Source organism: Ursus arctos, unplaced genomic scaffold (genome assembly GCF_023065955.2).
Source record: "Ursus arctos isolate Adak ecotype North America unplaced genomic scaffold, UrsArc2.0 scaffold_28, whole genome shotgun sequence".
In the NCBI taxonomy this organism is placed as follows: domain Eukaryota; kingdom Metazoa; phylum Chordata; class Mammalia; order Carnivora; family Ursidae; genus Ursus; species Ursus arctos.
Genome location: NW_026622963.1, coordinates 34,354,867 through 34,378,679, shown reverse-complemented (window position 1 = coordinate 34,378,679; position 23,813 = coordinate 34,354,867). Strand labels below are relative to the sequence as shown.

General features: G+C 39.9%; 1 protein-coding gene across 1 annotated transcript in view; it reads left to right on the top strand.

Moving 5' to 3' along the window:
* Positions 1 to 23,813, top strand: part of SEC11A (SEC11 homolog A, signal peptidase complex subunit) — a 36,788-nt gene that overhangs the window by 11,178 nt on the left and 1,797 nt on the right. The window contains exons 2-4 of the mRNA XM_026510520.4: positions 7,062 to 7,171; positions 12,705 to 12,854; positions 18,646 to 18,765. Coding sequence (XP_026366305.1) covers positions 7,062 to 7,171; positions 12,705 to 12,854; positions 18,646 to 18,765 — 380 coding nt within the window. The remainder of the gene's footprint in view (positions 1 to 7,061; positions 7,172 to 12,704; positions 12,855 to 18,645; positions 18,766 to 23,813) is intronic.

Below are 23,813 nucleotides of genomic sequence, written 5' to 3'. Positions count from 1 at the left end.
ACCTTTTTAAGTGTATAGTTCATGTTCTTCAGTAAATTTATCGAGTCGTGCAGCCATCACGACAGTCCAGTTTTAGAACATTTCCATCATCCCAGAAAGATCCTTTGTGCACTTCTGCAGTTGATGCCTGTTCCCATTCCCAGTCCTGGGCATCTGCGAATCTTTCTCTTAGGATTTGCCTTAACTGGATAGTTTGTATAAATAAAACCATTGCAGCTGACTACTTTCATTTAGCGTAATTATTAAAACTTGTGGTGAAATACACATAAAATGTCTCAACCATTTTTTAAAGTGTAGGGTTCGGTAGTGTCGAGTACGTGAACATCGTTTTACAACCAATCTCCAAGACTCTCTTCATCTTGCAGAATTAAAGTTCTGTACCCATTAAAAACTCCCCATTCTCCCTTCACCCCAACCCTTTGGCAGCTACCTTTCTCCTTTCCATCTCTATGAATTTGACTTCTATTGATTTTTTCTCTGTTGTTTATATGTTTTCTACTTTGTGGATTTATGCTCTAAACTATATTTCCTTCCCTGATTGCTTTGTGTTTAGTTTGCTATTTTTTCTAGTTTCTTAAAGTGGAATCTTGGGTTATTGATTTAAGATCTTTTCTAACATATGTATTTAAAGCTATATATTTTCCTCCAAGCAGTGCTTTAGCTTCATTCCATAAATTTTGATATGTTCTGTTTTTGTTTATACTCAGTTCTCAAAATATTTTCTGATTTCCCTTGTGATCTCTTTTTTGACCCATGGATTATCTAGAAAAATGTTGTTTAATTTCTGAGTATCTGTGGACTTTCCAAATTTCTTTCCAGTGCTGATTTCTAATTTAATTCCATTGTGGTTGGAAAGCATAGTTTGTATGATTACAATCTTTTAAAATTTGAGGCTCTTTTTTAGTTGCCAAGGGCCTGATCTCCAGAGAATGCATCACGTGTGTTTGAAAAGAATGTGTATTCTGCTGTGTTGGGTGGAGTGTTCTCTAGGTGTTTAGTTGGTTGATGGTATTCAAGTTTTCTGTATCCTTGCTGATTTTCTGTTTTTGTTGTTTTTTAAGATTTTATTTATTTGAGAGCGCATGAGAGAGAGGGAGCACACATACACAGTGGGGGAGAAGGGGCAAAAGGAACAAGGACGTGGGGTTCTATCCCTGGGGCTCGATCCTGGGACTCCAGGATCATGACCTGAGCTGAAGGCAGATGCTTAACCAACTGAGCCACCCAGACACCCCTCTTATTTTTAGTATTCATTTTCAGTGAGTTACTTTGGGTTTCATTTGCTTTTTCTAGTGTTTTAAGGTAGAAGCTTAATTTAGGAAGTTTACAAATATTTGGAAATTAAACAATTTCTAAATAACCCATGGGTTAAAGGAGAATCACAAGAGAAGTTACAAAATATTTTGAACTGAGTATAAACCAAAATACAACATATAATGTGAGACTTTTCTTTTTTTCTTAATCTAGGCCTTTATTGCTATAAGATTCCTTCTGTGTAGCATTTCTAGGCGCATCCCACAGATTTTGATGTATTTTCATTTTATTCAAGTCAAAATACTTTCTAACGTTTTCTTTCTTTTCTTTCTTCCCTTCTTTCTTTCTTTCTTCCCTCCTTTCTTTCTCTTTCTTTCTTTCTTTCTTTCTTTCTTTCTTTCTTTCTTTCAAGATTTTCTTTATTTACTCAAAAGAGACAGGGCTGGGAGAGGAGAAAGAGGCAGAGGGAGAAGCAGGCTCCCAGAAGAGCAGGGATCCCTGATGCAGGACTTGATCCCAGCACCCCGGGACCATGACCTGAGCCAAAGGCAGCTGCTTTAACCAACTGAGCCACCCAGGCCCCCCTCCCCCAAATTTTTTAAAAAGATTTTATTTGTTTGAGAGAGAATGAGCAAGAGAGCACAAGGAGGGGAATGGCAGAGGGAGAGGGAGAAGCAGCCTTCCCACTGAGCAGGGAGCCCGATTCTGGGCTGGATCCCAGGACCCTGAGATCGTGACCTGAGCCAAAGGCAGACGCTTAACCAACTGAGCCACCCAGGAGTCCCAAAAAATTTAACATTTTTAAAAATGAAACTTGTTTTACTATTTCTGATATTATGCCTGTTTAGGCTGTTCAGGATTTTTTCTTTTCTTATTTTCATTTAAGATCATCACTGGCTCTATCAGTGACTTTATTGGGCCATAATAACAGCACATATTCTGAATATGCTTCCATTTTTCCAACACCATCAGCTTTACTTCTAGCTGCTGTCAAGGTATCTGCCTCTAATACCTCAGCTTCTAATCACTTCCTCTTTTGTGAGTTAGGAAGCAGGGGAATTGTGGTTATGGATTGATGAGTCTCTTAGTTTGAGATCTTAAGAGAAGTTGAAAACTTAGGACAACTGCAGTTTTGTAGCTCTGAGACACATTTTTGCTTCCATGGTCACTTCTGTCTTTGCTTGATTGCTGGAAGTGTGACTTCTATGAAAATAACCTATGTGTTGAACCTCAAATATCTCTTGCAAGAATAGGAAATATAATGGTGGATTTGATAACTGTAGCAGATAACTGCACGGTACGTGACTTCCAGATTATGGCTGTTAAATTTGTCAACTTTTATGTTGCTGAATTTTCGGTCCTACATTTTTTTTTTTAAACTCTTGTTACTTATTACTTACAGTGTATTTTAAATTGTCACAGAACTCGTAGGAGAGGATTCGGCTTCCTAAAACTGTAAAAGTAAAATATCACACACAAATCTACATACCATACCTACCAAAAGCTTTGATTTTTTTTTTTTTAAGATTTTAGTTATTTGAGAGAGAGAGAGAGGGCATGAGCAGGGGGAGGGGCAGGGCGGAGGGAGAAGCAGGCTCCCCGCTGAGCAGGGAGCCTGATGCGGGGCTCGATGTGAGGACCCCAGGATCATGACCTGAGCCAAAGGCAGACGCTCAACCAACTGAGAGATCATGATCTGAGCTGAAGACATGCAGTTAACCAACTGAGCTGCCCGAGGGGCCCTGCTTTGATTGGTTTTAATAACATTTTTTTCTAGTTTCACCTTGAGCGTTGAAGAGCGTATTGTTCATCACTTCTTAGAAACGATAATAGGGCTATTCACTTCTGTGGTTGTCGTTCTACATATGTCACGGTGTCTTATTAATAGTTAGCATGATGTTGCCACATGGTATGAGGTTAGGTAGCTGCCACCTTATTTCTGCTAATACCAGAAAAAGACAGCCCTTTTTCTTAAGTATTCAGATGTAGTGGTAAAGAAAGCAGGAGCTAGGGAGGCAGTGTGTTTGTCTTTTGAGTAAAGACTGTTGGTGGGAAAAAGGGGAGAAAAGAAAGGGAGAAGAATACGACATTTTTCAGACTTTTGCTCAGATAGAGTATTTGTTTCAGCAAATAGTGTGCTTCTGTCTAGGTTTTGGCTCACAGACTGACTTAGCACATTTTAAGGAACATACGGGTCATACACAGTGAGGGACTTTTAACCTCTTTCTCACTGATAAGAATGATGGCGGTGATTTTAGTGATTAGATAAATTTCACAACAATGACTCTGTAGTGAAAGGTCGTATTACAAGTCTGAGGGAAAGGAGAAGGCTAATTATGGGTAGAACAGTGACCTCCTTGCAGGGACCTGGGGAGTTGTAATTTTTGTCTTTTCATTTTTCTTTTAAAGAATGGTTATTAGATATCTCACACCTGTTCTGCCAATGCTACAATGGTACCCTTCTGAAAATGGAAAGATTCTCATCAAGGAAACAGACCTGAACTGATTGACGTGTAGCTATTTTTAGATTTTACTTATTTCAGTGTGAATTTTTAAAGTTTTGCTGCAGAAATATTAACATGGTTGATTATGGGATATTGCCATAGACCCCGCTAGGGGTATTATGTAAATATGTGGTACATGCAAGGGTTACCTTTTCAAAATCTGGCCAGTTTTGAAATATGAAACTTATCTGACCCCCAGGTAAGGAATCATGGAGCTACATTTTATATTTGGTCATTTAGGTGGACTCTCACAGCCCTTCCCTCAGAGGTCAGGATTGGGGTGTGGATTCTGTTGTTCTCACCAGTACTGTAGGTGATTTTTCAGGAGCAAAAGCTTGGAAAGTAGGGCTTTAGCTGAATTCCTGACTGCTTATCCACTGGTTGACCAGAATTACTTCTTAGAAATTAGTTTTCCTACTTCTGACCTCTCCCACTCCACTTCCTCAGTTCTGTTTTCTGAGTAAGAGGACCATATTTTTGATCTTTTAAAAAGCTACCATCTTGAAGAGGTAGAATTTAGGAGACCTGAGTTCTAATAGTTACTGCTCTGGGGTGCCTGGGTGGCTCAGTCGTTAAGGGTCTGCCTTCGGCTCAGGGCGTGATCCCGGTGTCCTGGGATCGAGCCCCGCATCAGGCTCCTCCACTGGGAGCCTGCTTCTTCCTCTCCCACTCCCCCTGCTTGTGTTCCCTCTCGCTAGCTGTCTCTTGCTCTGTCAAATAAATAAATAAACTCTTTAAAAATAATAATAATAACAGTTACTGCTCTGCGTGCCAGTAGCTGTGCCGCTATGAGCGTATCACTTAGCCTTTCTGTGCCTCAGTTTCCTTGCCTGTAAATGGGAGGAAATGTCCCCAGATGGGAATGTCAAACTACGTATCAGATTATACCTGTATGCTCATATTACTCCGTTACTCAAAGAATAGGAAATATTTGTGTCTTTTAGAAAATGTTCATATTTTCGTCCTTTGAGGGCTACGTTAATTGCGTCAGTAGAGTATGTCGTACTTCATTGGAGCACCAGAAAAATAATGTTCTGGCCGTTAACATGGACTTAAGAAAATAAACCTAAACAACTTATTTTTAAATAGATGATGCTTGAACTTAGTAAAAACTTAAAAAACATGAAGCGTATATACTGGAAGTTATTTTCGTTTCACCTCAACAGCCGATTCGTCTTTCAGAGACAGCCACTGTCCCCAGTTTCTTGTGTATCCTTCCCGAGCTAAAATTCTTATCATAATAGGTAGTTAATAGATGATCCAAATTTATAAAAATAGTAGTAACAATTTTCAGAAGCATGAGGGTAAATAGCACAAGAAAGAGCTAAAAGACAAAATGATTGCTGGGCTGGCCTCCCATGACCAGGATAATTGCTGGTTTTTAAATTATATTTCGATAGAAATAAAAATTAATTGTAAAAGTAGAAAATAAAGGTAAATAAGATGACACAAAATTGGCTAGTATTGTAGCCCCAGATGTAACCACTCACATATTTATGTTCTTCCAGTTTTTTCTATACGTTTGTTTCAAGAAAAATCGAAAGACCTCCCTCCCTCCCCTGCCGGAAGGGGCGGTTACTGAGGTGGTAGATGTGGTAACGAGCTCCATGGGGGACCCTTTCACAGGGCATACGCATATCAGATCCTTTTTTTTTTTTGAAGATCCACTTATTTATTTGAGACAGAGAGAGGGGGGCAGGGAGGGGCAAAGGGAGAGGAAGAGAGAGAATCCCAAGCAGGTGCTATGCCCGGCGCAGATCTTGGCATGGGGCTCAATCCCACGACCCTGAGATCATGACCTGAGCTGAAATCAAGAGTCAGACACTTAACCCACTGAGCCACCCAGGCTCCCCTCACGTTATACACTTTAAATATCTTACTCTTTGGGGGCACCTGGCTGGCTTAGTTGGTAGAACATGAAACTCTTGATCTCAGGGTTTTGAGTTCAAGCCCCATGTTGGGCATGGATCCTTCTTAAAAAAAAAGTCTTGCATTTTTATTTGTCAGTTATATCTCAAAGCTGAAAAAAATTGAAAGAACAGTACACAAACACCTGTAAGCTACCACATAGATTCAACAGTTGTTAACATTTTGCTGTATTTGCTCCATGTGTACTTATGTGTGCATATGATTTTTTTTTCTGAATCATTTGAAATGGGTTGCAGATATGACAGTTCATTCCTAACTACTGTTGGCTCACTACTACTAGCATGCAGTATCCTCCATAACCATAATACTGTTATCACACCTAAAAAAATTAACACTAATTTCCTACTATTATTTTATGTTTGAGTTTCCCCAACTGACCCCAAAACGTCTCCTTTTTTTAAAGTAATTTCTATGGCATGTGTGGGACTCGAACTCGTGACCCTGAGATCAACAGTCACATGCTCTACCAACTAAGCCAGCCAGGCACCCCCCAAAATGTCTTTTATAGTTGGGATTTTTTTCTTATATGCATTTTGTTCTTTTGAACCAAGATCTAATCAAAGTTTATGCATTACATTTGGTTATGTCTCTGTAGTCCTTTTTGATCTAGAACAATGGCATTGAATTTTTGAAGACTAGAACAGTTGTCTTGCAGAATGTCCACATGCACGTACATTTTTTAAAATCACAAAAATGAGTCAATCATCCTCTTATCCAGCCTAGTCCAACACAATTAGCCCACGTTGTTTCTCTCACTTGAAATGCCTTTCTCATATCATATCTGCTTATTGCAGTAGAATCTTACAATTTGTCAAGTAGTGGAAATTTAGTAAGACAGAAAAGGCTGGCCTTCAAGTCCTAATTATGTGACTGACAAGCTGTGTGACTTTGGCAAAGTCATTTTCTCTGTCTGAGACTAAGTTTCCTCCAATGTAAGAAGAGGAGTGGAGTTAAATGCCATTGAATAGCCCATTGTTGTCAAGGGATAAGCGTTGTAGAAAACTAAGTCCTAGAGGAGTGTAGAAGCAGTGGTATGTACCACGGTTGTGCTTGAACTTAAGGTGAATTTTGGTGAAGCCTAAATGAAATAACATCTGTGAAAAGTTTTAAACGTAAGTTATTATGTAAGGGTCGTGTGTTGAGTGACCAAACAAGAGAAAGGTTACTGGGGGATAGGAGGCTGGGCTGGGATGCTGATGGTATAATTATTACAGTATTTTTAAGACTGTCTCAGAACTTCAGCTGCCCTAATAGTACTACCTGAAACATTTTTGGTTTTGTTTTTGTTTTGAAACTTTTAAATTGATATACTCTCAGTTGCTTTCTTGAGTGGGGATAATTATGGATCTCATTTCTTCTCTTTTGTTCTTACAGCTCTATTATCAAGTCCTAAATTTTGGAATGATTGTCTCCTCGGCACTGATGATCTGGAAGGGGCTAATGGTCATAACTGGAAGTGAAAGTCCAATTGTAGTGGTGCTCAGGTAACAATTTTTCTTTTCAAGGCGTAGGATTGCATGCCATTACTTGAGAGGAAAATTGAGAAATTGAGTAACGATTATATTATTCCTCTGGAAACTATGCTTTCCCAGAAGAGGGCCTGAAAGAAAATTAGTTACTATTTTTCAACTGTGAGAAATGCACAGCCTTGTTAGGCACTTAGAATTCAGACCCCAAAGGGCTCATGACTTTTCCGTAAAACGTTTACTATGTGAGTTTTATTTTGGGCATTCTTGTAAGAAAGTGTTTGCGTGTACTGTATTTTCCTGAAATAATTCTGTCTTCTTACATTCTTCCTTTTGATACAGCAGGGCTGCTGCATAGTTGTTAGTTTGCTGGATTAGGTATCATCTCCACGAATTAATTAAAAGAGTTTTTCTGCAGCATGTTCTCAGTGTCAGTACAGAAGCATCACTAATTATTTTCGTGTTTCCTGCTGACCTTTAAATACCACTTCCAGACAGACTTCAGGAATTTTGAAGATTTTAATGCTGCCTCTTAAAGTGACAGTACTGAATCTTTTCCCATTGTACTTCCTTCTCTACCCTTGAACTCATACTCTAGTGATTTAAAAACAAATTTAGTAACTAACTCCTTTTTGGAGAATTACCCTTGGTTGTTTAATTGAATCATTATAATTCTGTCTTATTTGGGGCTTAATTATATAAGCTATTTCAAATCTTCTCTGGAGATAATGGTGTATAAATAGAAAATAAATCTTTAACATTATCTAGAGTATAGATAATAGTACGTTACTCTTAACAATATCCGTTTGATTCCTTCATTGTCATATATGCACTTCAGCAATAAGTGGTTCCAACAGCAAGGCACTGGGTCTCCGGTGTCTTACCTTACTCCTGCTCTTACGCATACCTTTGTTCTATGTTTATTAATGAACACATCCAACTGTAAGTTTAGAGATCCGAAGGCATGTATATATTTTATTAGCTGGGAAAGCATGCACTACTCTGGGAGTACAGCGATGTGGCCCCAAGTTCCCAGACAGTTTTAAATTCAGTGGAGAGCTTCAGTTTCAGACGCTGACAGAAGGAGAAGCCACACTAATTGGCACTGTGGGAAAAAGATGTAGACAGAGAACCCAGGGAGGCTTCTTTTAGAGGTTCTTCTGGGATTATTTCAGATTGAGTTCCCTTCAGTGGAGATGCTTAAGGACACTCTAATGACTTGTAAACTGGGGATGTTGGAGTGAACAAGGGATTCGACTGAGGACCTCTTCACACAGTGGTCCTGAAAACAGTTCACTTCTGCTACGGCTGGAAAATTTATAATCTCAGTTGGGGCTTAAAAGTGGTGTTTGGACAAATTATTTTGCAGGTAGGTTTATTTATATACTAAGCTTTTCTGATTACTGATGTGGAATAAAGAAGGGAAATTAAAAGAGACCAGGTCCTTTTGGAAGAGAATGTGGTCAAGACTAGAAGGAGCGGTCATTAGAGAAAGGTAATGTACATGATTGGGTGGCCAAGTAAAACCAGGTGGCCCAGGTTTCATGTAACTTCGAGGAATATAATTATTACCTGAAACTAAATATGCCTCAGAGGATTCAGGTTAACTGAGAATCCACTTTTAGGACTTTTGTGAAGTCACTGGGGATAAAGACAAATAACTTCTTAGAAAAATATATTTATTTTTTAAATTCCAGTATTTGACCCATAGTGTTATATTCGCTTCAGATGCAGACAAATACTATATTATTTTTTTTTTTAACGGAGATTCAGCGAACATTCAAAACTTTTTTCCCCTTTATAGAGCTGAAGTCAGTTTAAAAATATTTAAGTGGTTTATATATAACTTATAAAATTTACAATTGATGTATTCTAAAAATTTAGTTTAGTCAGGCAATAGTAAAAAGTTTACTAATAACTTAATGTTTAAAAAGTGTCCCCCAGTTTATTTCTTTAACGGTCCTCTTACTGCACACTGTTTTGTTTTTAAGATTTATTTATTTGAGAGTGCGAGCAAGCATGCAGGGTGGGGGGAGGGGCAGAAGGAAAAGGAGAGAGAGACTCCCAAGCCGAAAGCTCCCCGCTGAGCTCAGAGCCCAGCACCAAGCTTGATCCCATGACCCTGAGATCATAACCTGGGCCCAAATCAAAAGTCAGAAGCCTAACTGACTAAGCCACCCAGGTGCCCCATTGCACACTATTTTTAATGCCATCTGTTTCTGAATTTTTAAATCTTTTTATTTCTCATCCAGCTTTCTTCCCTGAAATCTAGAGTTGTTTTCACCCCACAGTGGACATCTCCATCTGAATGTTGACGGGGCACTTGAAACTCCATGTAATAAAAGTAAAATTCATCTTCTTTTCTCACACACCTGTTCTTCCTCCTACTACTTCTTTTTTTTTTTTCCCCTTAAAGATTTTATTATGTATTTGTCAGAGAGAGAGAGGGAGAATGAGCACACAAGCAGGGGGAGCTGTAGGCAGAGGAAGAAGCAGGCTTCCTGCTGGGCAAGGAACCCGATGAAGGACTCGATCCTAGGACCCTGGGATCATGACCTGAGCTGGAGGCAGATGCTTAACCGACAGAGCCACTCAGGCACCCCTTCTTCCTCCTTTTTCTGTGACTGTCACTGCCATCTGCTCCATTGCCATTGTTAAAAATCCAGCAGTCATCTTTGATCACCCCTTTCTGTCCTGTCTGATTGGCCATCAAATTTGTTATTTTCCCTCTCTCTTCTTCTCTTATTTTATAGCTGTTTGCCCTGTTGTTGTTCTATTTCAGGCCCTCCTCATGTCCTGCCTGGGCTGTTGTAGTGACCTTTAAAAATATGCTTTTATAATCAGAAAAAGTTAATATATTTTCATTATATGGAATGTTGAAAACACAGAAAAAATCTAAATGGAATGAAGTCACCCATAGTTCTGGGATATAGTCACCATTAACATTTTAGTCTCTTTTTTCCTGTACATTACTTCTTACTTGCTTCTGTAAGTGCATCCTTTTCTTTGTGTGTCCCCTTATGATTCTCCTGTGTCCATATTTTTTTTTTTAAGATTTTTTTATTTATTTATTTGACAGAGATAGAGACAGCCAGCGAGAGCGGGAACACAAGCAGGGGGAGTGGAAGAGGAAGAAGCAGGCTCATAGCGGAGGAGCCTGATGTGGGGCTCGATCCCACAACGCCGGGATCACGCCCTGAGCTGAAGGCAAACGCTTAATCGCTGTGCCACCCAGGCACCCCCTGTGTCCATATTTTTAATAACACTCCCAGTGATTGCCAAGAATTCAGTTATAAGTACTAACCTGGACAACTGGTCTCCCAGTCTACCTTCTGATCTTTTCTTTTCTTTTCTTTTTTTTTAAAGATTTTATTTATTTATTTAACAGAGAGAGATACAGCCAGCGAGAGAGGGAACACAAGCAGGGGGAGTGGGAGAGGAAGAAGCAGGCTCCTAGTGGAGGAGCCTGATGTGGGGCTCGATCGCAGAGCACTGGGATCACGCCCTGAGCCGAAGGCAGACGCTTAACGACTGCGCCACCCAGGCACCCCATGAAGTGATGTTTCTTAAATGTAAATGTGATTATGATACTCCTTGCTGAAAATTCTAGAGTGTCTTAGAGGCAGGTTAGCACTGGGAGAGTGGATTCTGTTGGGCTCCCTGTTCAAATCTCACCTTTAACATTTTTTTGATTTATAACTTTACAACTTTTTTTTTTTTTTTTTTAATTTATTTATGTGGCAGAGAGACAGCCAGCGAGAGAGGGAACACTACAACTTTCTAAGCCTCAATCTCCTTGTTTATAAAATTGGGATGATAATATCTACATCATAGAGTTGTTCTGAAGACTGTTTAAAAAAAAAAACTTAGAATGGCACTTTGCACACAGTAAGTGCTCAGTAAAAATGAGCCATTAAACTGTAGCAGCTCAGCTTTTATCTGTTTTATTGATATAATTTTCAAGCAAAGTTTTATTTGAACAAAGGATGTCACTGATTTTAAAAATCAATCAAAGTAAAAACTTGAAAACTACAGGTCGGTCTAGAATACTTTCTCTAATATTTTCACCAAGCACATGTCCTATCTTCTGCCTTAACATCTGAAAAAGGGAACTCATTGTCCCCTGAGGAATCTTAACAAAAGTTGTAAGAATAAACATGTACTGAAAATCCATGTCCCCAGTAGTTCACTATATGTTGCTGTATATTGGAGTCACCTGGGTTGTTGTTTGTTGTTGTTTTTTTTTTCCCCTATATATTGGAGTCACTTGGGTCTTTACAAAATACGATGTCTGCCTCCCATACCCAGACATTCTGATTTAAATGGCTGGAGTTACAACCTAGACATTGGGATTTTTTTCTTTTTTCTTTTTTTAAGTTCCCCAGGTGATTCTAATGTGCAGCAAAATTTGGGAACAACTACCATATTCCCTTATATTGAGGTACCAGAGTCTTATACGGACATGTTTGGACTTTGTCATTATTCCTATATTGGATTTTAACCCTTACCTGTCTACTTTTCTCTTACTAAGTCTATTATTGAAAACTGGAGCTTGAGTTTCAGAAAATAATACTGATGGGCTACCTCTTCGTAGCAAGAAAAAATTCATTAGGGGGCATCTGGGTGGCTCAGTCATTAAGCATCTGCCTTTGGTTCAGGCCACGATCCCAGCGTCCTGGGACCAAGCCCCGCATCGGGCTCCCTGCTTGGGGAGGAGCCTGCTTTTCCCTCTCTAACTCCCCCTGCTTGTGTTCCCTATCTCACTGTCTCTCGCTGTCAAATAAATAAATAAAATCTTCAAAAAAAATAGAAAGAAAGAAAGAAAAGGTTCATTAATTAGTGCAAATATCATAGGACCTCTGAAGAACTTGGTATAGGGTAGAACAGGGGAGAGATGAGAAGACATTCTAGAAGTTTGTCCTCACTAATTACCATGGAATTGAAGCCTTTTCTCATTTCTGAAATTCTTAAAAATCTCTGCTTTTGTTCTTGGTTTTCTTTCTTGTTTTTCTTTTTGACATAAGTTGATAACAGAAGCATTATCTGTGTAGCTGACTATTCTTTGACTTGATGAGCTGTTTTTCCTTCTTAGTGAATCAAAACCGTAAGGTCATCTTGGTCTATATCTTTATAAATGGCAGAAGGCGATCCAGTTCTCATTTGAATATTTGAATGTGTTTAGCATTTTCAGATGAGGTGAGAATAAGGGCAGTGATTATAAAGTTCATTCTTTTATATTCCATTTGTCACTTGAAATTTTAAAAGGTTAAGGAATTAGTTACATTGCCCTTTTCAAGATTTAAGCTCCTTTGAATAGTAATGCTTCAAACGCATCTAGTCAGTAAAGGCTAATAACTAAAGAAACTTTTGTGTAATTCATTAGTCTGTGGAAACCGTATTTTGAGAACAACACACATCAATGCTGATATATTTGTTAAAGTATTGAGTATACTCCAGGGGTGATACTTGCGACTGTTTTGTTGAATATCTGATTTGAAAGTAAATTTAATCTCACACTTTGTTTTCTATTATATTCTTTTCTCTCTCCTAGTGGCAGCATGGAGCCAGCATTTCATAGAGGAGATCTTCTCTTTTTAACAAATCGAGTTGAAGATCCCATCCGAGTGGGAGAAATTGTTGTTTTTAGGATAGAAGGAAGAGAGATTCCTATAGTTCACCGAGTCTTGAAGATTCATGAAAAGTATGTGCAAACTATGTCTTCTCTGTTTAAAGAACTTTTCCTGTTTTAGTGTTTGCAGTATTTATTTTGATAACCTGAAGATTAAGAAGAGTGGGCAGTGCCTGCATCCTTCTTCCAATCCATTTTTATGAATGTCTGAAGGTTTCGTGAACATCTGGAAAGCTAAATAGTTAATTATTCTTTATTTCTCTGAAGCTTTTTCTGGAAGTTTTTCTTGGTTTCCTTTTACTTCCCAACCAGATCCATAGCCCTGTGTATCACCCCCCAAAAAAACATGACGTAAAGGTTGATCCCAAATAGAATCTTCTAATGTAATTGATGAGGTAGCCCTCCCTAATCTTTCCAAAAGAAAAAAAGATCTTTATGGCAATCTAGCAGTCATGTCCAATAAGAATAAATTTACCAACTTTTTCAAATTCCAAAGAAAAAAAAATTTTTAAAAGATTTTAGGTAATTTCTGCACCCAATGTGGTACTCAAATATACAACCCCAAGATCAAGAGTTGCACACTGCACTGACTGAGCCAGCCAGGCGCCCCTAAATTCCAAAGAAAATTTCCAAAATCTAAGTTACTCTTTTAAACATAGACTCTTGCGTTTTAGAGTTAGAAAGGACTTGTGTAAAACCTTTAGAGTCACCTAGAGGTGGAGTGGGACATAACAATGAGCAAAAAATTTCACCTCTCTGGGTCTGTTTCCTCATCTGTGATGTTAAGAGGTTTAGGAAGATGAATTACTGTGAGTTCTGAGCCTGTGCTTCCCTGTCCAGCTCCATATTCCTCACCCCCTGCTTTCCAAATCTGTAGTAATTCTAGTTAAGGAAAACATTCAGGAGGGAGGGAAAGAAAGAAATGAAGGAAAAGGTAGGTGTCCTGGAGGACACACAGAGGGGAAGGAAATCAGTGAGACAGTGATTTGGGTTCTTGAGAATGAGGGAGCCCTAAATAAATATTATCTTATTCTTACCCTACTCTCTAATTTATTTTCTCCACTTAGAGAAGAGGGAACGGTCAACTGTTGCTCTTTCATCTTTTTTTTTTTTTTAAGATTTTATTTATTTGTGAGAGAGAGTGAGCATGAGCAGGGGGGAGGGGGAGAGGGAGAAACAGACTCCCCATGGAGCAGGGAGCCCAACCTGGGACTCGACGGGGGACTCGACGGGGGACTCGATCCCGGGGCCCTGGGATCATGACCTGAGCCAAAGGCAGATGCTTAACCAACTGAGCCACCCAGGCGCCCTCAGCTGTTGCCTTTTCAAAATCCCTGTAAACACTCTAGTTTAAAAGAGTTCTTTCTTCATTGGTGAAATAAAGATGGGACTGCTCTTCCCCCCCCCCCCCACCAAACTTCAGTTATATATTTTGAAGGATTTTAATTTAATTTAATTTAATTTTTTTAAAGATTTTTATTTATTTATTTGACAGAGAGAGACAGCCAGCGAGAGAGGGAACACAGGCAGGGGGAGTGGGAGAGGAAGAAGCAGGCTCCCAGCAGAGGAGCCTGATGTGGAACTCGATCCCAGAATGCCGGAATCACGCCCTGAGCTGAAGGCAGACACTTAACGACTGAGCCACCCAGGCGCCCCTGAAGGATTATAATTTTAAAAAGGCATTCTACTATTGACTAGGAAGGAATAACTTAATTTTTTAGAAATTTAATTTGGAATTGTGTAGGTTTCTTCAGTACAGGCAGTGTTTTCCGGATTCTCAAAGTGGATTTGTGGCATTTGTTCTTAGCCCTGCCTGTTGTGAGCAAAGCAGAGCCAACTTTGCCCTGAACTTATCAGAGCAAATCAAATGACACTCAGACCCTGTTTTGGGTAGAGCAGTTGTCCAGTTTTATATGCAATCCTTTGAAGTCGAGTGATTTTTTTATTATAAATAGTTGATCTTGTTTTAGGGCAAGTTCATTGACAGATACTATATCAATTAGACATTCTTTAAATTTTAAAAATAATTTTAACAGAATTCAGAATATAGTAAGGTGTATGGTAGCACTACTAGTGGGGTTTTTGGTGATTTCATTTTAGATTCTCGAGATGCCTTCAACTTGAAGGCCTATTTAGTTAACATATCCAGTTAGTATTCTGAAGATTCCGGTCTCCTTTTTTCTTTTGGGGGAGACTAAATTACCTGATTGTGATTATCATTTGATTTGGTAGAGTTAACAGCATTCTTAAATGTGAGACTGAATGAAAACCAGAATGGATGAAGTGTTCTGGAAATATGCCCTGAACGTTTTCAGGCTGATTTTTGCATTGTTATTCATTTCTTTCATCTGAACATTGTTTTAAGAAATAAAATCCTGAACTTTGAGAATAAGAAAGGTAGGAATCATTCAGCTGACCTCTCTCTTTGGTCTCATTCCTCCTATCCTTCTCCACCTTCTTAATGTACTGTGCCTTTGTAAATTTGTAAATATCATAAAAAGCTCTTTTTTTCATATGTTGACTCTCTGTCTTGTAACAGTCTTATTATACAGCATGTAATAAGATGCTATATAAAATTGGGAAATATAGCAAACAGAATCACATGCAACCTTAACACCCAGAGAGAATGTTAAATTTGGGGTAATTTTCTCTTTGTTTTATAAATATACACTTTCCCCCGCACAACACTGGGATCTACTCAATACAATTTTTGGTAACATGCTTATCTCATGAATGTGTGGTAGAATATACCTGGTATTACCACATATGCAAAGACTCCCTAAACTAAAAGATCAGCTTGCCAAGTACTGCTTAATATGTTGGTAATGGGCCCATGAATTTGAATCCGTTCTTTGTGCCCAGCGTGGTCATTACCTCGTCCTACCTGTTCTCCGGAGGACACACGGTGTGCGCTGAGCTGTCTGACCAGGCGGTGGGAAAGCGTGCGTAATCCAGGGCTTTGCTCTCGTGCACTGCTGAGCTCAGGCAAAATACTCTTGTAAGGGATATTAAGAAATTTCCAGTATTTTTAATAGGAGGTAGTTTGGAGGAGTAAATAGTACATTGAGAAAAAGTAGTTGGTGGTGTTTTTTAAAAAGACTGACCCACGTCCTGCATTTATTGTAGTTACTGTGTTTTTAATTAACTAAAAAAGGGGGAGTTATTACTCCTGGCTCCTCCAGGAGGGCTGTGAGACACGCCTGCAGGCAAGGTCACACATGCTGTGGCAGATGGCAGAACATCTCTTCTTTGAGTCCTTCTCCCCTACCTACTCTCTTGTTTTCCATTTTCTTCCAACATAAATGAATCAGGAAAGAGCTAGCACATAGCAAGGTCTGTGTTTTCATTTAAGAGACAACATCATTTTGAAATATCATCAGTTGACTTAATTCTTTTGGCTAGTTCCTCCCGTTAGCCTGCTAGTCAAGTCCCTCTTAATGCTGATGCTTTTCCCACATATAAATTCGTACTTTATTTTACAGCTTCCTCTGACGCACACTTACTAAGTTCCGCCTGTTATAGAGGGTATTATCGTTGATGATGGCGGCTCCTGGCATGTGGTCAAGTATTCTGGAAGGAGAAAGATTGCGGTGGGGATGACTTAGTCCTCGGCTTTGCTCTTTCTGTGCAGAGAGAGATTGTATTGCACCCGTTTGGCTTTTTGGGTCTTACTTTTTCTTACCTAGAAGGTGATTAATTCTTCCCTCCTAACATCACAGCATTATGATGGTTGAATTGAACTGCAAGCACATCGAGCTCCTTGGAGATAGATGATATTGAATATTTGGTCCCTGTGGTCACCAGGGGAAAGCCCTGTGTAAGTGCGTCATCGGTCAGTGTTGGGGGCCATGAGCGGTGAAGTGCTGGGCTGGTCTTGATGGCAGGTCGAACAGGGGCCAGTGCCGCCACTCCCGTTCCGCAGACGGAGACCTGTGCTTTTTCACACAGCTCTAGTGGTCTCTCCCGACACCACCCCAGAGCGGGGAACTCGGGTGTGTTTGTGTGGCTTGTTGGCAAATCAAGTCTTTGTGGAGAGCCCAGGTCTCATCCCTTTCCTTTCCTGGGGAGCTTCTCCACTCCCCCATTTCGCTTTCCTCAAATTTGGTGTTTCAATTCTGCCTCCGTGGGCTTGCTGTTGTTTTCATGGTTGCGTACACTCTTCCTTCCTGTGCTCTTGTGGCCCCTCTTGGCACCTGTCCTCTTTCCCTCTCCAGAAGTTTTCAGACACTCTTTCCCTCACTGAGTTGTCAGCTAAGGATTGTTTTTTTCTGTATATATTTGCATTTTTTCTAACTGGAATCTCATTTTTAATGTGACTGTTTGCACTTAACTGTTTTTGCTGTTCGCAACACCTTCCAATTTAGTTTCATCTGCCACATTTTGTGTCTAGTGAGCCAGTGTCTGGCTTAGAATCTAAGTGGATGTTAGTCAGTAGGAGTCTGAGCTAATTTTCTTCTTTATATAGTACTTAACCCAAACTCACTTGAATTAGTTTTAAGATAGTCTTTATCAAACTGTAAAATGCTTTCGATTAAATTTTAAAATTACTAGAAACCTCCTGTTCTTTAACAGAATTAAACTAATAATTTCTTGATAAGTAAAATGCTTTTCCTAAAAACCTTGGCATGTCAAAGCATGTAGGTTTGTTGGAGGATAAAATTAGAAGCTAAAGAAAAAAATTAGAAGCTAAAGAAAGCCATAGATGGCCTCTGTTTATACCTTGGTTTGTCAGTTTAGATCTTTTTTACTATCTTATTTTTTCTTTCATTTTATTTTTTAAATAGGGAGAATTTCTGGGGCGCCTGGCTGGCTTAGTCATTGGAGCCCACGACTCACAATCTCAGGGTCATGTCAAGCTCCGTGTTGCCCTACTTAAAAATAAAATATAAAATAAATATAAATATATATATATATATTTAGAAATATGTTAGAATTTCTAACATGCACAACAGTACACAAAACTGCATACTCAACTCCCATGTGCTCTCAGCCAGTCCCAATAATTACAAATCTATGGCCAGTTCTGCCCCACTTACACTACCACCTCTTCCCACTCTCCTTCCTGTATTATTTGGATCAAATTCTAGATATCATGTCCTGTCATATGTAGATATTTTAGTAAATAGCTATAAAGCATAAGCAATGAGCATTTAAAAAACATAACTACACTTAGCATGCTTACACCCCAAAAAAGAACAACCATACCTTTGTATTATTGTGTTTCTAATCTTTGTGCAAATTCCCAATTGTCATAAGCTTTTTTTTTTAACCGTTTGTTTGACTCTAGATTCACATAAGGTCATTGCTTGCAGTTGGTTGATAAGGCTTTATAATCTTTCTTTAAGCTGTAAATTCTTTCTCCGACTTACCTTGTTCCTCACAACTTGTTGGTTGAAGAAACTAGGTTATTCTGTAGTTTCCCTAGTATTTGTTGTGGATTATATCCTGTGGGGTAGTTTAATGGGTTCCTTTGCTCTTTGTATTTACAGAAAACTGGTGGTTTGTGTTTGTCTAAATATAAAAATGAGATTATACTGTATATGCTATTCTGTAATCTTTTCTTCACTTAATAAATGTGTATCATCTTCCAAAGTCATTGACTATTCTTCTGTAACATTGTCCTCAATGCTTACATTATTTCAACTCATGAGTGTTAGACTTTCAGCTTGTTTCCAGTTTTTCCCCAGTATAAACACAGCTATGAACATCCTTTTAGCTAAATAGAGAATTATTTTGATATTAGGAATGATGATGAAACACTACAGTTCTGGTTAACAAAGCAGATTTTGTGCTTGCAAATGGCATGGAGGTGCTTGATAACTTGGCTTTCCCTCGCTCTTCTTTCCCCCTTTATTCTTTTAAGGCAAAATGGACATATCAAGTTTTTGACCAAAGGAGATAATAATGCTGTTGATGACCGAGGCCTCTATAAACAAGGACAACACTGGCTAGAGAAGAAAGATGTCGTGGGGAGAGCAAGGGGGTAAGTATAGAGGGGAGCATTTACTGAGCTTTACGTGAAATGTGGCCCTCTGTCATATTGTCTGATCACACACAATTGAATATAATGTTTTGGTCCTGGTTCTACGAAATCACCTTGTGTCTGAAAAAGCATGCTTCTTAAAATGCATCTAAAACTTTGGGTATACTGCTCCAGAGGGGAGGAAATGGGGTGCAGCAAAAGAGTAGAATATTAGTGATGAGATGATGGATCGGAGAGATAATTTTAAAACCTCCTTTGTTTATTTAATTCATTCAAGAAATGTTATTGGGCACCTTCTTGTACTCTGAGTCTATACTGTGCTAGTCTGGGGGGTCCAGAGCAGTGTTGATCCTGCTTCTGGAAATGTCTTTCTTCAGCAGTTACTGAGTCAACAGCTTAAAGTATTCATCTAAGTTAATTTTATCATGTTTATTTCATACTGTTTTATTTCTAGTCTTACAATCACTGGGGTCAAATGAAATTTAAAAGTTATATTAAGCCTGTTTATTTCAGATTTTATCAGGAGAACAGATCAGTGGAGGACAGGAATTGTAAGTTACTGACATGAGGACGTAATAGAATTGTTACTACCTTCATGTTATTAATAGTATTAACAATAACTCACATTTATCAGGGCTTACTGTGTGCCAGAGACTCATTCTAAATGTTTTACAAGTATTACCTCATTTTAACCACAGAACAACCCTAATATTTCCATTCTACAGATGAGGAAACACAGACGAGTTAGGTTGTTTATCTAAGTCCACACTGATGATGCTAAGTGGCCGGCTGACTCCGGAGCCCACCCTCCTAACCGTCATGCCAGAATTACTGGCACTGCACTTCTGAAAGTGGAGAGCTGCTGGTTCTCACTATTCAGATGCAACATGGGGCTCTACCCCTGTCAGAACATCTGCTCCTTCTGTAGACACTGGATTCAGAGCGATTCTACTAGAGATCAGGCCACCACACTGAGGCGTTCTCTTCCCACGGAGAAGTCGGTGTGCGGTACTAAGTGAAAGCTGCTTCAGTTAGAGCGTGAGAGATGCTGCTTTGGGGCCAGACAGGTTGGATCAGAACAGGCACCGGTGTGTTTTGTCTCTTGCAGAGCTGTTTGTATGCATGCCTCCGGTTCAAGGGAACTTCATTTCCTATGTTGGAGCTAGACATGTTTTTTTTTTAAAGATTTTTATTTATTTTTAAGTAATTGCTACACCCAACATGGGGCTCAAAACTTACTGAGGTCAAGAGATCTCCAAGATCATGCTGCACTGACTGAGCCAGCCGGGCGCCCCAGACATCCTTTTATACTACAAACTAGATCATCAGTGCTCCTGAGAAATAACACTCCCGTGTCCCACAGTTCCCAGGATGCTGCTAACGTGGTTATTCACACTCTCCAGTCTCATTGAGTCTTTCTGTTTTTCTTTTAACTGTAATGTTCAGATTTACGTAGAAATATAAGTAACAGTCATCAAAAAGTAAAGTCACAGGGCGCCGGGCGGTGCAGTCGGTTAAGCGTCCAATTTGGTTTCAGCGTGGGTCGTGGGATGGAGTCCCGTGTTGGGCTCTGCGCTCAGTGGAGAGTAGGCTTGAGTTTCTCTCTCTCTCACTCAAATAAATAAATAAATCTTTAAAAAAAAAAGAAGAAGAAGAAAGTTATATCTCTCCTTCCCCTCCCCCTCCATAAGTGTTTTAACTTTTTGGTTTATGTTCTTTTAGTCTTTATGTAAAAGGTGCAGATAACATATGTATGTAACATACATAAACACATTTTGTGTGTGAGGAGAGATAGTCACTCTGTTTATAACATTTTATTAACCCCAAAGTTGTCAGTCTTTTTACAAATCAAAAGATATATCTCCATATCATCGTTTTCATAGCTGTATGCTATTCCATGGAATGGCTAGACTGTGTTTTTATTTAGCCAATCTCCTATTGGTAGATGCTTTGAGTGTTTCGTGTGTGTGTGTGTGTGAACAGTGTTAATAATGAGCATCTTACATACATCTCAGTGCGTCTGCCCAGTAATCATTTCTTCAGTAAATTCATAGAAGTGGAATTACTGGGTGAAACCTATGCATACTTTACGGCTTTTGTTAGATTCTGCCGTACTGTTTTATTTATGCTCTTACAGTGTAACAGAGTGTCCCTCTATGTGGATCTTGAGTCTTAGGTATTTAATGCAGTTCTGTCTGCTCACTCTGGCTCCCTGTTTGGGTAGAAGATGCATCATCCAACAAAAGGGCTAAGGAGCCAGGCTTTCACTCAAGTAACTTGTCTTTCTGAAGGATTTTTTTTTTAACCTCAAACTATATTCAGTATCATTTCTAAAATCCCAACATTGGGGGGCACCTGGCTGGCTCAGTCTCAGGGTTGTGAGTTTGAGCCCCACGTTGGATGTAGAGATTTCTTAAAAATAAAATAAAATCCCAACATTGAAAATACAGGTCTTTTGTAGCTTTTAGTAAAGAAAAAAAGCAATAGCATGGTACTCTCTGGATTAAGTAACTTCCCATGAAATATAAACACCTGGGACATACGTAGCTACATAGCAGGAGCACCGAATCTTAACTGTACAAGTTTACTTTGCCTCGATTATACTGCCACTTACCTGGACACATAGCACCTCCTTTTGTGGAGATTATAAAACACAGACCGATAGTTCACAGTCAGACTGTACCCAAACCCTGGGAATCGCTTTTCTGCAGACCAGTATGTGATGGTGGTGCAAGTGTCTTTACACAGTAAAAACATTTTTTTGCTAGATAGTTGCACACTAAAAAATTTTATGCTGGAGCATAAGGCCCAAAACAAAAACAAGTTAAAACAGATTTATTGAGATATAATTCACATATATTAGGAGATAAAATTCACCATTTAAAAGTGTATAATTCAGTGGGTTTTATTATATCCACAGGGTTACCCAGCTGTCAGCACTAATTCCAGAACATGTCCACACCCCGAAAAGAAAACCCCGTACTCATTTGTAGTCACTCCCCATCCCCTTTTCCCCGCAGCCCTGGCAACCACTCATCTACTTTCTGCTCTGTGGATTGCCCGTTCTGGACATTTCATATAGATGGAATCGCACAATATGTGGTCTTAATTTACGTCTTAATTTACTTCTTTCACCTTGCATCATGCCTTCGAGGTTTGTTCATGAAACTCCTACTGAGCCAACTAAGTATTTAATAGGGGTGATTCTTTCTCAGTTGAGGTGGTTGAAAACACAGGAGGAGCAAGAGGAGAAGAGGGTGAGAGACAGGCCGGAGGCTGGGAACGGAGAACATTGACAATGAAGAAGGATGCAGAAGAGAAGGAAGAAGTAGAGTAATTGAGCTCTCTGTTGACTAAAACCAGTTTTAAGGATGAGGCTTTTAAAATGTACTTTTTACTTCAACTTGAAACCGATTATTCTGGGGTAGAAACAATGATCCCTTTTCAGTCAGCTGTCGAGGTCCGGGCTTCCCAGATAGAGGCCCCTTTGACGTCTGACAAATTATGTTCTCCAAATGTCAGCAGGTAGTCTTTCCATCTGAGGCTCCGTCCTCACCAGCACTTCCCAGGGGCACGTATTCTGCCCCACGCTATCTTCTAGATGTTAGCTTGGCACAGGCTGCTGTTGGAGCTGGCTTTGTGGGCAGCGTGTTTGACCTTCTTCTGCTATTGTCAGCTCTGCTGTAGCTGAGTATCTCCAGCAGTAGGAAGAAAAGTGCAGCTGATTTGAATCGAAGATGACTAATGGGAGAGGCGTTATGTCTCGATCAGCAACCCTTTGCTGTCTCTGTGGAGGAAAACAGATAATTAAATCTTTTCTTTGACTTCGGACTGCCTCTCATATTATTTGTTTTCATTACTCCTAAAGACCAAGTTGCTTCCATTTCTCTTGTGGTGGGGCAAGGAAAAACCAACCTTAGGGGACCATGTTGCCAGGGGTAACTCCTGAACAGCTGTGTGATCACTCGAGGATGGATACCGCGCGGAGGGAACAGCGCACGTCTTTCTGTGAGAACGGCTGCTGGTGGATCATCAGCCCAGAATCAGCAGCAGTAGAAATCACAGATACTTCTGTCGCTTTTAGCCTGCATATTACTGTGAGGCATCTGCCGTCACCTTCTTAAATGATTTACGTTCACTGAAAGCTACTGCTTGTATGAAGATCTTATAAGTGAGACAAAAGAAATAACTTATCGTATTACAAAGAAAAAATACATATTTAAAAACACAGAAAACCCCTGTCTGCCCTCCTAGCGCTTAGCTCTGCCGTCCTGTAGGGACTGTTACTCTTCAGCTCTTAGAGGCTCCAGGGTCCTAGGAAGGGATAGTGTTTGCCACCACATGCCTGTTCCAGGCCTCTCAGCTCAGCTAGAACTGAGCTGCCGGTGCTGTGCTGTGCAGAAGCATTATTCCACAGATGCTCTGACTCGGTAACTGCGAGGGAGATACAGCAAGCTGCGTTTTTAACAGGCTATGCAGGTGATGCTGACGAAGGAGGCTTGGATTTAGGAAACATCAGCTTGCAGAATGGAAGTTTGGGGATGGGGAGAGGTGGGGGGGGTGTGGTAATGCTGCCAGAAGGAAGAGGGACAGGACGGGGTGAGGACAGGAGACAGGAAGTAAGAGGAGTTCTTCAAAGGAAGGAAGTGCACCAAAGACAAAATTTCTGTTTTTCAAGCTTGCCTACGGCTTTGATGGTGGAGGCGTTATGTGGGAGGTGATTTCTGTTTGTGCACCTTTGGGATGATGGTGCACAGGTTGTGGATGCCCTGAATAGAAATATCTGGGCTATTTTAAAGTACACAAAGTTCAGTCTCCACCTCAGCCCAACCTCCCTTCTCCAGGACAAGCTCTAGGTCAGTATCACGGGGCCCATTCTAGAGTCCAGCTGTAAGAGAGGAGGAGAGAAAAGAAAGTTGTGCGTTTCCTCCCACAGTAATGGTACCCTGCTAACCTTTCCTTTCTCCCCTGAATTCTTACGAGGTTGAGGAGTGCTTTCTGTTGGGAGAAGTGAAGTCCGGAGTAAATAAGCTCTCCAAGGGAAAGGA